At 37.4% G+C, this 17696-nt stretch overlaps 1 protein-coding gene across 1 annotated transcript; it reads left to right on the top strand.

Moving 5' to 3' along the window:
• Window positions 1-464: 464 nt before the first annotated feature.
• On the top strand, window positions 465-12105 carry LOC108669364 (5'-AMP-activated protein kinase catalytic subunit alpha-2). The gene is made up of 13 exons (XM_018156679.2): window positions 465-646; window positions 5490-5631; window positions 6095-6188; window positions 6329-6473; window positions 6862-6968; window positions 7343-7442; window positions 8069-8174; window positions 8475-8580; window positions 9189-9316; window positions 10032-10381; window positions 10790-10869; window positions 11155-11308; window positions 11664-12105. The coding sequence occupies exons 1-13, from the start codon at window positions 526-528 to the stop codon at window positions 11756-11758; spliced, it is 1728 nt and encodes a 575-aa protein (XP_018012168.1). The 5' UTR covers window positions 465-525; the 3' UTR covers window positions 11759-12105.
• The last annotated feature ends 5591 nt before the right edge of the window (window positions 12106-17696 follow it).

Here is a 17696-nt window from a genome sequence, read left to right on the forward strand (position 1 = left end):
AGCTGCAGCCATGTATATATACCAAATCTTCAGAATGTCACTATATGGAAGTTGAACCCTTCCCATACAGTCATTGGTTCAGAATTATTTGCAATATGCAAGGCCTTGCAGTTCTGCTGCTTGGACCCAAGGCTCAGCTCAGAAAATATTCTGCTGTTAACATATTTCTGGTCAGCATTATGAGTTATCAATACCATCATCAGCCCATAGAGTATGTTATCAAAATTCTAGAGTTAATTCACAAAAGGCAAGCCTCCACAGTACTACAATGAGTGCATGTATCTTTTTTTAGCTATTAAAAGATTTTTTATGATGTGTCTGTGACCAATCTAACTATCTTGATCAGAGGTCTGCATGCACTCCTTTTCTAATGGTAGAATTTGTACCCAGAAGTTTACTCAATGTTAATTTTCTACCTGTCATCCCTCATTATTAGCATTAATTCTTTTATAATATCAATAACAGGCTTTGGAAAGTCAGCAACATCTATGTTTGATTAATCCTTTGAATATATATGTGTGGAAGATGGATTTGTTCAGCTTCAACACCAGCACTGTTCCTGGTCTCCAGACAATCACATTGATGAAAATAGGATGCTATCGAATTGGTCACACTCTTGGAAAAGGAACCTTTGGAAAAGTTAAATGTGAGTTCATTTAAAAATTGATATATAAATGATAAATTCCCTCTTATGATGCATAATGTATTCTTATGAATTATGATAATGAATCTTTTTAGCTTTTCAGGTACCTATATAATCCTGATCCCAAATGCCTAAACCTGGGATCCAGGTTGTGGTCTTGCTGAGAGTAGGTGAATATTTGAAGCTCTTAGGTGACACATCAGCTTCAAAATGTATATATGCATTCTATGCCAATACTTCTTGATAGATATTTTTGACAAAAAATCATGTAGGCTTTGTTAGTTCTGGCAACAGATATTTGATTATAGGGTACATCTATGCTGGCAATATTCTTGGTCAAAAAAACTTGATTTTGGCCTGGCTGTAAAGTCTTTTTTTTTTAGATATTTGAGGTTTTCAATTATTTCCTCATAAGGCTATCAACCATCACAACCTTAAATAATTGGCATCCCGGTCCATGACCCAGTACAAACTATGGAATATGATCAATCAATGCTGATTGCTGCCCTTGAATATGATTGCTACCCTCAATGCTCAACAGGGGTATCTGCTGCTTGTTTTGATTGGTATCTATCACTACCAATTTGGAATATAGGGCATAAAGTTGCTGATAAAAATGATCATTTCACTGGTGAATTTTGAATATTGCCAGCAAAAAGGCTGTTTTTCATATTTTTTACTAAGTAAGTTGGAGAAAAAGCCATAGGAATGGGTGAAATTGGCTGGATTCACATGCATTTTTGCCAGATTCACAGGCTAGTATGGAAAACCTCTACCTTTCCAGCAGCAACTAGAGCGTCCCTGCTTTTTTCAGAACTGCAAAATTCCTGCTAGATGAATTATTTCCTGTCTAACTGTCAAAAACAGAAGAGGGCACCATTGGGCTGTGAGATTCCAAATGAATTAAAAATTTGTCACTTTGGAACTACAATATTTTAGCAATGAGTAAGAAAATTTTAATGGTATTTACAGGTGGCTGCTGCCCAATGTTCTACTTAGGCATCACCAGCAGCAATATATTGGTTGTACACTGACAGCAATTGTAATGGTTATCCACTGTTGATCATTGCTCATTGGCCCAATAAATTGTAATGTGTATGCCTTAATGCTCTTCATAGCACATTGGTCACCATCAAACGGAGTAATAAGGGATGGGCAGGGTAAATCAGGACAGTTGTCCCACATTTTGTAGAAATGTTGTAGCAGCTAAACTAATCAAAATATTGCAAATTAAAAATATTGGTGTAAAGTTTGATATTTTTACTATCTAGGTATCATAAAGAAAGTTGAGAAATCATGCATTTACTACCTCTAAAAAATGCCTGAAAAAAAGTGTGAAAAGTGAGATTTTGGAAAAGTACCTCTGCTGAGGTCTGTAGCAAAAAATATTTGCTGTATTAAAAAATTAAGTTAAGTTTAATGTATTAAATTATTAAGTCTTACTTCAAGTGTTCCTGATTACCCCGTTACCAGGGGGTAATTTGTGATGCTTTTATTTTGCGTCTCACTTTACAAATAGCATATGAAATTTTTTAAGAGAAGCCGTACAATAGCCCTCTCAAAGAGCTTCAAAATGAGCCTAAATTTGTTTAGGAAATGTTTCATGGTAAGACGTTATCAACAAAAAATGCTCAAAACCGTCTTGTGTTACCCTGTTTGACAGCATTTAAGCTGCAACTAGAGAAGGTTCCAAATGAATTGCAAAATTTGACTCTACAGAGCTGTGAGATATTTTTCATAAGTTAAAAAATCCAATCCAGCTCAATCTATGTTGTAACAAACTCAACTTTCTGATATACAGATAGCAGTATGTGTAATGAAGTCTTACACTTCATCGGGTTTGCTACTCGGGCGCAACAAACATCAGCCACCAAAACTAATTTATTTAACAAGAACAATAATAAAACGGTATTGCTAGAAACAATAGAATGATCATACAAGCTGAGTGCCCAATCAAATAGGTCACAATGGATGACAGAAGTCGTGGCGCGTCCCTGTTCCAGGGAGCACGTGATGATCCGTCCAAACAAGTACTTGGAATACACGGTCCCAGAGGCAGCTCACTCTCGTGACCCGCAACCCTATATTGGAAATAAATACTTTCATACTGACTGATATTACTCACTTAATCACTCGCATAACAGATTCTATATATGATCACTTTTTAACCAATTTACTTGAAACAGAAATAGCTAATTTATTGCTAGGGTACATTTGGTCTAATATAGCAGCTCACCAATAAAGGCAGTGTAAGTTGACTCAAGGCACAGCAAGAGAGTGGCTCAATAGGTCAACTAGGCCTAGAAATGGGTTGCTCACAGTACGACCTTCTCTTGACGACTGACCTAACGCACGGTATAGTCTCGTAAGAACGCTTTCCTTTTGGCGTCTTCTAATTTGTAACTAACAACTTTACAGTATGATAATTGCCAAATTTACATAGTGGGGCATGTGTGTTATATTTTTCTGACCAACTGAGCAAAGCCTAGAGTTTTGTGCCACTTTTAGAATCAAAAGACTCGTGCAAAGAATGTACAGTAATGCAATTTAAGTTTCCCCCACCTGGCCATTAAAAAGAATTATTTTTTCTAACTAAACCTTGTAGTAGTTTGACTATTGTTATGCGGGTGTGATGAACTCGTCATCAGCTTGTATTTGTCTATTGCAGCTACTAAATTTATGGGGAATTAAAGATGGTGTTTTCTGAGTTTTATTAAACAGAGTTAAAACAAAGATACATAGTTTATTACATGGGATCAGCGGTTTAGGAGACTTCCAGGATTGCGACAAAATGAGTAGTTAAGAAATAGAGAATAGAGAGGAACATGAGCAGTTCAGAATTTGCTAATAGAGAGGAACATGAGTAGTTCATAATTAGTGAATAGAGAGGAACATGAGTAGTTCAGGATTAGCAAATAGGAGGAACATGAGTAGTTCAGAATTAGCAAATAAGAGGAACATGGACAGGTGATGATGCCTATACTATGGTGCAGATAAATTCAATGAGCACTTTGATCAGACTATTGCACTTGCTGGTTGAATTCTGGTTATACTGTAATTCTGTAATACTCTAAAGAAAATAAGAAAAGAACAATATTAACTAACACAAAGTAAAATTAATGCTCTACCTGCCCACTCAATATATTATTAGCAATGAGAAAAATAGGAATAATGATCATGTATGCAGGAAGGTTGTGCTATAAAAGTAGTATTTACAACCCCCGGTAACAACCTGAACCAAAAATTTTTAGAGAGATATGGGTAATAAATCTTCTAAGTCTCTATTTACTATGTTGTATTCAAACCCTACAAACTGTTCTGCCTGGCATTTCATTGTAATCATCTGCTACACATGGTAGTTTTGACAAGTATTATTAGGCATGTTAAGTCACTTGAATTGCTGTTATGACTTTGCAAATATTGCACTTGACTTGAGTGCCATATCTGCTAATTGGAAACTTACATATCATTGAGTATAGATCATTCAATTAATCATTGGGTATCTAATTGTAAGTTTAATTAAAGCAATTTTACCAGGAATAACCTAATCTATGATCTCTTATTTCAAGTTGAATAAGCAATAATATTAAATAGATGGTTATAAGTAATGGAAGCTCTTTGTGAGGTTATAATAACCCACATAATAGCCATCTTGATTACAGCCAAACTGTGAAGCATTGTGACAAAAAAATGTCCTGGTGCCCTATCTCTTTCAGTGCCATGAGTAGAGGACTGAACTATCAGGAATACCTGTGTTATCTTGTAAAACAAAAAGAGCTAGAGGAACATGCTTCCAAGAAGATTGTGTAATAAAACAGTGTATATATTGCTCCACACTTCTTGTATCAACAATTATTTGCTCTAGGCATGCATCCTTTCTGTTAAAATTATATGAACACTTTGAAAGCAGTGTTTACATTTCTTTATAAAGGTTCATTCTATGTTATATTTTATTTAATATTTAATTAAACTTTTCCATCATTTACAAAATTTGTGTAAATACTGTATGATTGTAATGATATTGTGTTGATAATTCTAAATATTTATGGTTACTAGTGAACTATGTTGCTATCTTGATCTAATGCATTCAAAAATCAATATAAAGGATGACTGTCTTTTTAATATAATACTAAAAATTAAGTTTTATGATGAACAGTTGCAGTTGATCAACAATTTACTTATTGATTTGAAATTGTATGTTTCTCAATCTTATATTGATATGGTTTCTGTTTATAGGTTGTTACATGTGCAAACATGATTTTGATTAGACTTGATGACAACAAAGTAGACTTGATGACATGTCAGTATTGCCTTATGAGTATTTGTATCTAAGAGAAAATATTTTATGCAGCAAAGTTACTTGATCTGATCTCATTAAATTCAAGATTTCTCTATTAATTACTCCACTAACCTGTTCAACATATTGAGAATCAATTTTAATTCCAATTCTGCCAATGAATCCTGTTATAGTTACTCAGTAAAGCCCCTGAACCAGCTCATAAACTCATAACTCCATAGAATTTTGTTGCGTCCAGAAACACCATAGTCAGGGAAATGTTATTCTGTGTGTTGTTATTATACACTAAGCTGAAATTTAATTAGATTTCTGTATCATTTAGTACCTTTAATTTCTCTACACCCTTAAAATTTTGATTTCGCCATGTAGTGTATAACTTCATGGAAAATTTTAAAAGCTCTCATGGCATAATGGCACAAGTGCATCGTGCACTGCAAGTAACCAAGTATGGTGGCAATATTGCTTTCTGTATATTTGCCATTACCTTCATTTTTTAAATACATTATGAAGCATATTTATATTGTAGTAATTGAAACGTTTTTCTTTCAGATGGAGAACACATTGAAACCAAGACTAAAGTGGCCATCAAAATACTCAATCGGCAGCAGATAAAAGACTTGGATGTGCTGGAAAAGATCAAACGAGAGATAACTAACTTGAAGCTTTTTCGTCATCCACACATAATCAAATTGTGAGTAATTTATTCATTTTGTATGTGCATTGTGGGGCAAATGAATATAACACACTAGTTATTCTAAGTCTGCCTGAATACTTTAAACCTTAGATTTTGTTTTGTATTAGACTCAAAAGTAAGTTTAAAGTGGTAACATTTGGTGTGGATGAGTACACAGTGTTTATAATATTAAGAACTTGATTCTTTGATCATATTTTGAAACAAATTTATTTGACCTTCCTTATGGATTTGTTCATCTAAACCATCACTTTTCCTAATATAAATGTGTTGTTTCATTAAATTATTGCACAAGGTTAATTTTACATAAGTTTGGAAGTTTAGGTATTCCTACTAGAAGATCCACTGGTTGAGTGGCTTAATGTAATTTTATTACTCTATCTCTAGGGATTATTAATGTTTAATGTTGTTGAAATAATGCATAGAAGTTGTTTGAGTCACTGACAATCTTCTGTGTTTTAAGGTATCAAGTAATCAGTTCTCCAACTGATATCTTCATGGTGATGGAATATGCCTCTGGTGGCGAGCTCTTTCAGTATATTAAAAAACAAGGAAAGGTGAGCTAATGTGGTTATTTTTAATTTTTGTTTTCTAGTTGACATCATTTTAAATTTTTGTAATACGCATGATTTAGAATCTTTTGCTCATGCATATTTTTGTAAGTCATTCTTCTGCTATTGATCAATTCAACTGACAGCTGAAAGAGAGCGAAGCTCGGAAATTCTTCCAGCAAATCATCAGTGGTGTGGACTACTGCCACCGCCACATGGTCGTGCACAGGGACCTCAAGCCTGAGAATCTCCTCCTTGACCACAACAGACATGTCAAAATTGCTGACTTTGGTATGCTTTGCTTACTTGTAAAACATGCATTTATTTCTCAGGACATTATATACAATTGTGCAATCATTGTGGATAATTACTTCCTTGTGATTATTTACCAGCACTTTTACCTTGCTTGGCTCTCATTTGGTGCATTTGACTTTGTTATTGTTTGTTATATGCAACCATGCCAAATTTCTTCTTGTGACTCAAGAATTCAATGGTTGATCATGTTTCATATTGACACAAATATAGAATAAAATTCCTAAATGAAAGGTGTATATGCACTACATCCAAAAAAAGTAGCATTTTAATTAATGCACTGATATGTGTTCCTTCTCTTACTCTCTGTTTTATGGAAAATATTACAATATGTGACGTGTGTTCATGCTTAACCCTGTGATGACAGGACTCTCAAACTTCATGGTGGATGGAGAATTTCTTGGCACCAGCTGTGGATCTCCAAACTATGCTGCACCTGAAGTCATTTCTGCTAATCTCTATGCTGGTCCTGAGGTTAGGTTCTTGTCCTCAGACTTGAATAACTGTGCACTCCTTCTTCATAATGATGCATTTTGAAATCTTTTATCTATCTATATCATCTTATTTTTTGGCAATTATAATTCCTTCCTAGCCATACATGCTCTTAACATGTACATTCAATGATGGACACACACATATATATGTCCACACGCTTAATGACAAATAATGAGTGAAATTTTTTGTGCACTTCTTCATGAGCAACAATAACAACTTACACCAGACCATGGTATAAATCAAAGCAAATTATTAGCATAAATATAATTAACTAGAAGAAATTCTGGTCATGGCATGAATTTTTATGAGTTAAACATGACATTTTATAAATTGTGTGATTGTTTCCCTAACAGGTGGACGTGTGGTCCTGTGGAATAATTCTCTTTGCTCTGCTCTGTGGCTCCTTGCCATTTGATGACAAGAATGTGTCAGCCCTCTACAGGAAGATCAAAGGTATACAATTGTGGGAAATTCATTGCAATAATTGTCTATGTTATTCTTAGTAAGAGAAATTGTTTCAGGCTTTGTACAAGTACCAGTTTTGTTAAATTGAAGGCCTTGTTTCTTGACACCCAAGGCTGCACTGGAATTTGTTGTAGTCTTGGAGTAATTTCTGTGTTTAGTCTGTAGTTTTGTTTCTTCAGGTTCTCCCCTTTCTTGTATTTGTGCCTTTATTGTGGTTGTGTCTTTCTTGTGTTTGTGTCTTTCTTGTGTTTGTCTTTCTTGTGTTTGTGCCTTTATTGTGGTTGTGTCTTTCTTGTGTTTGTGTCTTTCTTGTGTTTGTGCCTTTCTTGTGTTTGTGTCTTTATTGTGTTTGTGCCTTTCTCGCATTTGTGCTCTCTTGCATTTGGGCTTTTCTTGTGTTTGTGACTTTCTTGTATTTGTGCCTCTCGTGTGTTTGTGTCTCTCTTGAGTTTGTGCCTTTCTTGTGTTTGTGCCTTAATTGCATTTAAGCCTTTCTTGAGTTTGTGCCTCTCTTGTATTTGTTCCTTTCTTGAGTTTGTGCCTTTCTTGTGTTTGTGCCTGTCTTGAGTTGGTACTATAATTGAGTTGGTACACTTCTGTTTTCTCAATTTCAGAAGGCAGGTTCCAGATTCCCAGCTACTTAAGCATGCCTGTTGTGAAGCTTTTAGTGCACATGCTGCGCGTAGACCCCATGAAGCGCGCCACCATCGAGGACATCAAGTCAGATCCCAACTCTTCTGCTCTTGACTATGAATTCTTCTTTTTTATATTGCTTCATTAAAGTTGCTGATGTGCTATCCCTAGTTTCTATGATCTGGGACTTTTTAGCTTATTTGCTAGCATTAACCCTTAATTGTTTTTACATCTTTCTCAAAATACTTGTACATGACCAAAGTTGCTTTGCTATCTTATATTTTAACAATCCTATTAATTTATTCATAAGGACTTGAAGTGGAAGCACATCAGTTGTTTATATTAACATTGGGTTATTGCTTCTAAATTGTATTATATTTTACCCAGAACGTACGAGTGGTTCCAGAAGGACTTGCCGAGTTACTTGTTCCCTCCTGCCTATGACCCCCGGATTGCTATCATTGACCAGGAGGCCATCAAGCAAGTCTGTGAGGTGAGTTAACTCTAATTTATGAGAGCCATGAATCTAATTTCTAGTTCTGACATCTGCTCCTCTACTGTGTTAGCAATGACTTTCGGGTCATTTAATAGCATTGTGCTAACTCCTTGTGTTCCAAACAGATCCACTCTGCATGCATACAAACACTCTCTATATTGTGTCATTGAATAGCTTGTGGGTTCAAATCCTCCTGCGTTTAACTGCTGACCTCGTTTGATTTGAGTCCACTCGGCCCCTGAAACTTTGCCTCAGACGTGGTGTTGTCAGCTCATGTCACGTGGACAATAGCTCTCCATGGTTTTGGAGCACTCCGAAGCTCAATGTAACTCGGCTTAGTTGGAAATCGTCCTTCTAGCGTTCCGGCGCGGAGCAAACGTCTTTCTGAAGAGCTAGAAAATCTCTTCCGCTAGCATCACCCACCTTATTCATTAACCTAATAAACTTGTTTTTTAAAAGCTAATTTTGATTTTTATAGCTATACAACTCGCTCTAACTCCGTACATTTCCTTATAGCGAATTTTTCCCTGCACTTGAAGTACTAACATACAGCTCTCGCCTGTCGCCAACTCTGCCAACTGCTGATGTGTGTGTGTGTTGAGCAGAAGCTGCAGGTGGAGGCGGGCGAGGTGCGCGAGGCGCTGTCCACGAGCGACCCGCACAATCAGCTCTCCATCGCCTACCATCTCATCGTCGACAACAAGCGCTTTGCTGACGCATCCGCCCAGCAGAGGTCAGCTTACTACCTACTTAACAACAGAAGTTGGCTTACCACTTAATCCTGCCATGTATTATTATGATGCTATGTTATAACAAGCGCTTTGCTGACGCTTACGCCCAGCAGAGGTCAGCTTACCACTTAATCCTGCCATGTATTGTTATGATGCTATGTTATAACAAGCGCTTTATGACGCCTCCGCCCAGCAGAGGTCAGCTTACATTTAATCCTGACTTCGGCTTTTATGATGCTATTCATCACTGGCGTTTTAAACCTCTATATATATAATCTTGCCACTCATCTGATTTCCACATTTCACGGCAAAAGGAAATGTTACCAGTGGAAAAAATGTTTAAAGTAAAGTTCATAGATAAATTTTTTGAGATCTAATGATAACAGCTAGCAAAACGTAATTGATTTCTGTTCACAACAACACATATATGTATAGAGTTGTAGCTGCCATCTTCATCTGCCTTCTAGTGGCAACACAGAATGTTCTCAACTTGCCTGGATTAACACAGACAAATCGGTGTTCCCGGATCGTTAAATGACATCGAGATGGTTGGTGGCACGTGGAAGTGGATGCTTTTCTAAAGGGAATTCAATTCTAGCATTTGTCACTTGAGTGGATCATAACGTATCAAGGCCTGAAAAAAATTTCAATGGTTCATAGTGTCATGTAGAGAATAAAATACTTCTTCTAATCTAATTTTTAATTTTTGTTCGTCAGCTTCCGCGACTTCTACCAAGCATGTTCCCCAACGCCACCGTCGTCTCCAGCTGTTTGTCCGCCATGCAGTACTGCTTCGCTCGTTGCCGCCTCACCATTGCCAGATGCCGCCTCACCATTGCCAGTTGTCGCCTCACCATTGCCAGTTGCCGCCTCGCCATCGCCCATTGCCGCCTCGCCATCGTACTCTGCTGCTTCGCCTGTTGCAGATCCGCTGTCGCCCGTTGCCACCTTGCCACCGTCTCCTGCAGTCGCCGGTTGTTTCTTGCGGCATCCTCAAGGCAGTAAAATTGTGCCTCTTAAGACCAGAAACCAACGATCACTCGCCAAGAAAGCAAAATGGCATTTAGGTTAGTAAGCCTGCGAATGCGGTTGGTAGTTTTCAACGATATCATTCCTAGCCGTGTATAAATTCTACCATATGCGGGGTGTTGATGAATCTGCGTGTATTGAGAGTGTCATTTCAAGCTCTGTAAGATGTTTATAATTTTTTCATATATCCAGCCGAGCAAAGTTTGTTCTGAAAAAAAAATATAGAGCATCTGCCTAAGTTTACTGAATTTAAAGTTATAATTGGAGTTTAATAATTTATTCAATATTAGTAGAAAATCTAGCATGGCGCTATAAGTGAATGAATTTTGTCGTCATTAGCCTATAATTGCTGACAGATTTGTTGTCTTCCGAGTAATTGAAGATTCAAAATGTTTGTTTCTGATAAATGTTAAGAATTTATGCGTCTCGGCGCATGCACGTTGCAGGTATTCGTTCGCAATCGAAGCCACAGGACATCATGAGTGAAGTCTTCAGAGCCATGAAAACGCTCGACTTCCAATGGAAGGTGAGTCTCCATCGAATCTTCATTCAAGACAATGAATCATTTCGCTGGTCCAATAATAATCTTTTAGATTTTTGCCGAGGTTCAGCACAAGATTTTACAGTTTTTAGCGCATTTTCGCATTTATGGAAAAAATGCACTATTGTGCTCGCCATGTCCGTCTGTCTGTCTGTCCGTCCTTGACCTCTAGTTTTCGTCGACGAGAAAATGCACGCTCTGTCACTCTGCAGTGAATACTGAGTTATCTTTTTTTATTATTTATCATAATTAATTAAAATCTCACTCCAGGTGATTGACCCTTTCCGCGTGCGGGTTCGCCGCAAGAACCCGGTCACAGGCGCGCTGGTGCACATGTCGCTGCAGCTCTACAAGGTGGACAGGAGCCATCTTCTTGACTTCCAAATAATTGACGGCGAAAATTCTGCGTCCATTGAGTCAAAACGTTAGTTCTGTTCTAGAAAATAACTTTGATGAAGAAGATACTGCAAGATCCAAGTGTACAAACGTCGTCAGTGCGGTGACTAATGTTATTCATATTTGGTAAATGCGTTATCAAAATATAGAAAACTTTCATTGGACAATGATGCAGATTTGTCACAACTTGAAACTCTTGTTTCATCAACAACAGAATTGTTTACATATTTTTTTCAGCCTAAAAATTTTCGAACGTTTGCTTAATTCATTGTTATATCAGGGAATATTACTCAGATGGAGAACGTGCCAGTTAATCATGCAGCTTGGTATTCTATCAGTTAGATGTTTGTCTCCGATAACGCTGCTAAATTTCACACTTGCAGGTGGAGGTGAAGACGAAATGGATGAGCCTCGCTGCCACCACGTCATGGAGTTCTTCGAGATGTGCGCCGCCCTCGTCACCGAACTTGCACGCTGAAGTTGAGCCTCAAGTGTCTTGAAGTGCAACTTTATGTCGGGAACTTCATTTGAAAATGCCATATTATCTACACAAAATTTATGTTTAACAACGGCAAGAAGATTTCGGTTCTGAAATTCACGCCTTTTGACGACGGCTAGCATTTTTATTTTAGTGATAACCGCTTAGACTAGAAAAAGATCGTACATGAACTCGTTCATTCGAGTGATTTCCTTACCTCGCGCAGCCTTAATATGAGATCGGGTATTGGAGTTTATTTTTGCAGGTTACAATAATTCAATAGTTAAATTAATGTAATCATTCAAATATAAGTCCCAGTTTCGTTCTCACGTTTCCTACTGATATATTATAATAGCCTACTCTTCAAGTTACTAGTCATAATAACTTTTATATGTAACGCCTTGTTGGTTATTTGTTGGACATCGTGATGTACGAATTCTATGGATATTTTTATAAGAAATTGTATGGATATTATCCTAGTACCTATATACATATAATTATTCTATTTATGATAGTACAATAGAGGAAACCGAGGCAAATTATTTGAAAATTTCTTCGTTTGATTTATTTATGAAGAAAAGTCAAATGGTGCTATGAATCCATTGAATAGGTAGATTTATTTTTATATAGTGCTATGAATTTTGTTGTTAATGTTTCTTGATGGGCTAAAAAACACAGCAAGCAATTATTGCAGTACATATCCTTCATATTTCAGCGAGTGCTTTGTTATGAAGATGCCGCTAAGGGCTGACTACTTCTGTATATTGTTAGGTATTTACAGTAGTGGAGATGCGAGTCAAGCCAAAGCAATTTGCTCAATTAAGTGCTGTGATGATCGCGTTGCACACATTCCTTACAGTTTGATATTTTGTGCTAAAACGTTAGATATTTAAAGAAACCGTGTTGTCTCTATTTCGGTAATAGTTCTGCTAAAATAATCAGAGACATGCTCAAAATGAAGATAATGGTAGCCAGTAATTATAAGCGTAGTAAACAGCAAATTTATGATTCTCAGCTTTCAAAGTTAAGAGTCCGGTGATTGCGCAAGACTTTTCCGCGACTGGAACTTGAAACAGTCGAAAATGAGGTCGTGTTCATTCCAAGCAGCTGATTTTATATTAAGATATGAAAAAAAATGTTCAATGTCAGTTCATATTTTGTCGCTGGAGATTTTTGCGTTCGTAAAATTTTGGCTTTAGAATTCGATCGAACGTTGCATAGTTTCGGAGTCTGGTAGAATTATTGTGTCATATTTGATGTGGGAACTCAAATTATTTTTCTTGTGAATGAGATATGCGGCTCGTGAGTCGTTCGCGTCTAATGCAGGCTTTAATTAAATGCAACCATTGTATAAATGAACGCTAATATTTATGCCGAAATTTTATGTTTTATGAAATATTATTTTTTAATATGCACTCGATTTGTAGCGAGATAACTATTTGTACTTGTAATACAAGAACAAGTAGTTAACTACTACTTGTAATAGATAACTACTTGTACTTGTTATGGATAATAACTATAACTACTTGTAAGCTTTGGGAACATGAACGTGCAATAATCATTGTGATACTCGGCCTTACTGTTACGCTAGCTACTCTATTAATCTTTCCCACATATGTGCTCATGGTGTATAACGATGTTAATGGTAAACTAATTATTATTGGTTTACCATTAATTATTGCAAATCATAATTTCATATCATAATTATTATAATCATAATTATATTATTATCATATAATAATCATAATTATTGCAATATTTACTTTATATTCAAGTTTCATTTGCCCGCCACTTCAGGCAGGGAGTGCGTCGATGTCTTGTTCTCAGCGCCGGTGACCTTGGCAACCGCAAGTGATGTTTGGAATACACGAGCGCTCCGCCCTTACTACGTCGTCCTCTGTAATGCATTGACTAGACAATATACACAGAATGGAATGAAAAATAAAGTATACGGATATATTTATAGAGAAAATTACAGAGAGATTCGGACTTTTTACAGTGATGATACAAACCCCAAAATTTTCGGGTAAAATCACTTTTAGTGAGGCAAGGCATCCAAATAGGTCTCTGTATATGAAAGTTGTTAAGGTTGAGAGTAGAAATCGAAGCGGCAAAGCATTAGAACGTGTCTATGTGCATCGCTTAAACTACTTCAACTGTCCACGTGAATATCAACGTCCTTTCAGTTTTATATATGAACGTACGAACGATATATATGCCATTGCCAGATACAAGAAACGTGCTTACATAATTATGAAATGTCAATTCTTGCTTTGTTACATGTATGGCATCCTTCCATCTTGAAAGATTATGGTTACGCCCCGTACAACTTGCCGAACGAGTGTCAAGAGAGGGTCGCTAGTGTGCCTCTGGCATGTCTCTTGACCGACCGCATTTGACGAGATGTTACATAACAAAGAGTCTCAAAGTTAAAGAGTCCACAAGCATGGGAGTCTGATGGTGCGATGAATCCGTGCAATCTTTCGAACGTCTTTAATGATGCGGAGGTCATCAGATAGGCCGATGCACATCGTACACACGTTATGCTAGAGATGGTAAGTGTTGGAGATAACGTTGGCTTTCTTTCATTGTTGGTTAATTGTCTGTCTTTCACAGCAAGGTGAGACTGGGACAGTCACTCCACGAAGCATGCTTGGGCAAAAGAATGGAGATTTTGCGCTGCCCAAACAATAGGATCCTCCCTCTCGGTCGTGCCAACTGGATCCAAGGGAATGCAATCATTATGCATAGAGCCGACTTACTACAGGAGTTGCCGGAAGGCCGTCAAAGTTGACAGCAAGCCACTCAGATTTTGCTTCGAGGTTCACCTCAGAATTACGCTATTGGTTTACCGTAAAAATTGAAAACGCTCCTCAACTTCTCTGTTAGTACTTTTCTGTTTCTCCGTATTTCGCTTCGTTAATTTTGAATGAGTTCCTGCATCAACATCAAGCTTGTGCCACGTTTTTCTGCCCGATGCAGTAGCTTTGCACTCAAAGTCCGTGCAGTTTAAGTATAGGCTCCATACTGTAATTTTAGAATAAATAATGAATTTTAAACTTTGGGTGTTGCAGCTGAACCCCGACGATTTCGTCTCGGATTTGCATTGAACAGAGGCAGCTCTGCACCATGAATAGATTACAATCCAAACATTTGTTGCTAGCTCTTATCGCGTCTTTGAACAAGTCAGTCTATTTGTCGCCGTGTGACAGCCAAGCTCGCATCACTTTGGTCCAGATCTCGCTGACCGACAACTGCCCGACTGCTTGCCATGATGACCAGCACATCACTATTGGTGTCAACCTCACCATCACTTTATGATGGGAGTGACAAGCAGCGCACAATCATGAACATCATGCCTCCCATCCTCTAAATCAACTCAAGGCACCGAGTACAATAAGGAATAATATCTTGCCAGCGAGGCACAAATTTGACCGAATCCAAGTTAAGGCGCTAAACGTCATGGAAAAATTCACAAATCTGTATGTATCTCGTTGCTTTAATGAAATCGATAAAAATCGCTGGGAACTAGAAACATTCCAGAATAAAAGTACGCAGAGTTACTAAAATAAACATTAAAATGTGACTTGCATCAAACGGCATGCACTGATTTCGTCTGCCTCAATGTTTCCAAGTTATGGGTGTTCAAAAAAAAACAAATCTGGTAAAACACAAAAATTCAAAATGTAACAAATGAGACGAGCATCGATCGAGTCAAAGACGCGATGCTGACTCATGCCAACGTACTAATACTTCCTCAAGAGCAGAGAGCAGTAGGAGTAACAAGCAGCGCTCATACTAATAACTCACGATGAGTTAGTTTAGTGGCCAAATGTTTACTAGCGCTTCAGCTATTTAGCTATCTCGCACCGAAAGTCAAGATGAACATCACCATAGAGGTGGAAGGTCTCAATTATTCATCACCCTAACCCACGATGAGAAGCGAGAGCTCAAGTTTTACTATACGTTCAGCATCGTGAAAGTGCAAAAGGTAAATATCAATGATCAGCTTCCTGAACGTAGTATGGTATTATTGCGACAAAAAGGACTAAATACATACACTTGAAGAATACGAAGTACCCTACCCACTCAAAGAAGGAATCCTAATACCTAGTTAGTGTTAAGTCACGAGCTCAAGTATTCATCGTGCACTGGCTGCATGAAAGAGGAAGTGATATATTTCATTTACTATTCTACAAATAACTTTGATTAGAGGAAAGGAAAGCAAAACCTTGACCCAATTAGGTTAGGGCTATTGACCTAATTCAACCTACAAAATATCGCTTTGAATGATTTTTAACTAGCAGTGAGAAGCGAAATAATAAAAAAAAATTAAATGAAATATTTCCTGATCTAGAGCACACGAGCAGTAGCATCAAGATTACAGGACTTAAACGGGAGAATTACAGGGTGACGAGGTAGGTAAGTTAGAGGAGTCGATGCATCGCTGAGAAGACAGTCAGTATCAGGATCTCATCAAAAACACTAATCATGAACTAGACGAGTAAGAAAATGCGAGGGAAAAGTTCAAGACGGCTATTGGTTAATGAAGAACAAATGATGGCATTATGCAAGCTTCACAGAACCTACTGCAGCGCGTGCAATTGATGCAAGAAAGAAATGAATACGAAATGAATTCAAATATTCTAGGTACTCTTTAAATAATATCAAGTCCATGAATGAGGTAATTAAGAATACGAACAAAAGATTGACACATGGTGAGCAAGCCGATTTCGCTCTACTTCACAACTCAGATTTACGTTGGTCATCACTAAACGAAGACTGTTAACAACCATGGATGGTGCGAAACTGCAATGAAGTTCAGACTCGGGCAAACAACAAGATTTAAAGAAAATGAGGCATCAGGTGCTCGCAAAAAAACACCATTCAGAAAGAGGGAAAAAACACAAACTCGTAAAAGTACATAAGTTGAGCTCTTACATTGTTTAAAAAGCAAAAATCGCAAAACTTGGCCAACTAAATAAATCACATCTAAAGTTACACAAACAAATAGAAAGGCGAAACAAGTAAGAGTGAATTTTTTCGCCAACTAATACTAAACTTGTCACATTTGAAGGCACCAAGGAATCTTTAGCACCAAATTAAATGACCAGTGCGAGAATACTTCTTACAAAATTCGCGATCAGAGATTCACCCACATTCTACGCATAACAAAGATTGATTAAGGGTACAAGGGAAGAACGTTACCAATGCATTGAATGCATAATAATTATAACGTAAATAAATAATTTTTTTTATTAAAATAAATTCTATGCCTGTTTCTGCATGTTTGGTCTGTAACAATTAAATGTATTAGTCCTGCAAGTGTTATTGACAAAGTATTAATGAGTTAGGCTTAGATGCATTCTCACCGCTATATTTATCATTCAATGCCATAGCATATTTAATCTCTGGTAACGAAAAAAAAATGCATACCAGCTCGGCAGAGGGCAAGAAGCGAGATGCCAGTGCCCAAGCAGGTGTACTAACTTACGACTCCTACGATCACAGCAATACACATCCGTATAATTGGCAGAACCGGGGCGACTTGATAGATAAAATTACGACATATGCACGAGTTAAGAAATATACAACAAAACCTGAGGCATCAGACGATCGTGTAGGCTTGAGAGGCAAGAGAACAATATATAAGCAGGCTTTAGAAGGCAAGAGACAATATAAGATTAATTTAAATTATGATTTCAATTATCGTAAAGTACCTAGTAGTAGTAGAATGGTTTGCTAGCGCTTCAGCTTTCAAGCTATTTCGCGCCGGAGGTCAAAATGCAACATCGCCTGAAGGCGGAAGGTCTCAATTATTCAAAGTCTCGAATTATTCATCACCTACAAGGAGCGGAAGGTCTCAGTTGTCCAGCCCGCTGAAGCTGGCTCGAGAGAAGCAGCGTTAGCATCTCTAAGGGTACGCACACAGTGGAAG

The sequence above is a fragment of the Hyalella azteca genome, unplaced genomic scaffold (genome assembly GCF_000764305.2).
Source record: "Hyalella azteca isolate HAZT.00-mixed unplaced genomic scaffold, Hazt_2.0.2 contig4501, whole genome shotgun sequence".
NCBI classification, from domain to species: Eukaryota; Metazoa; Arthropoda; class Malacostraca; order Amphipoda; family Hyalellidae; genus Hyalella; species Hyalella azteca.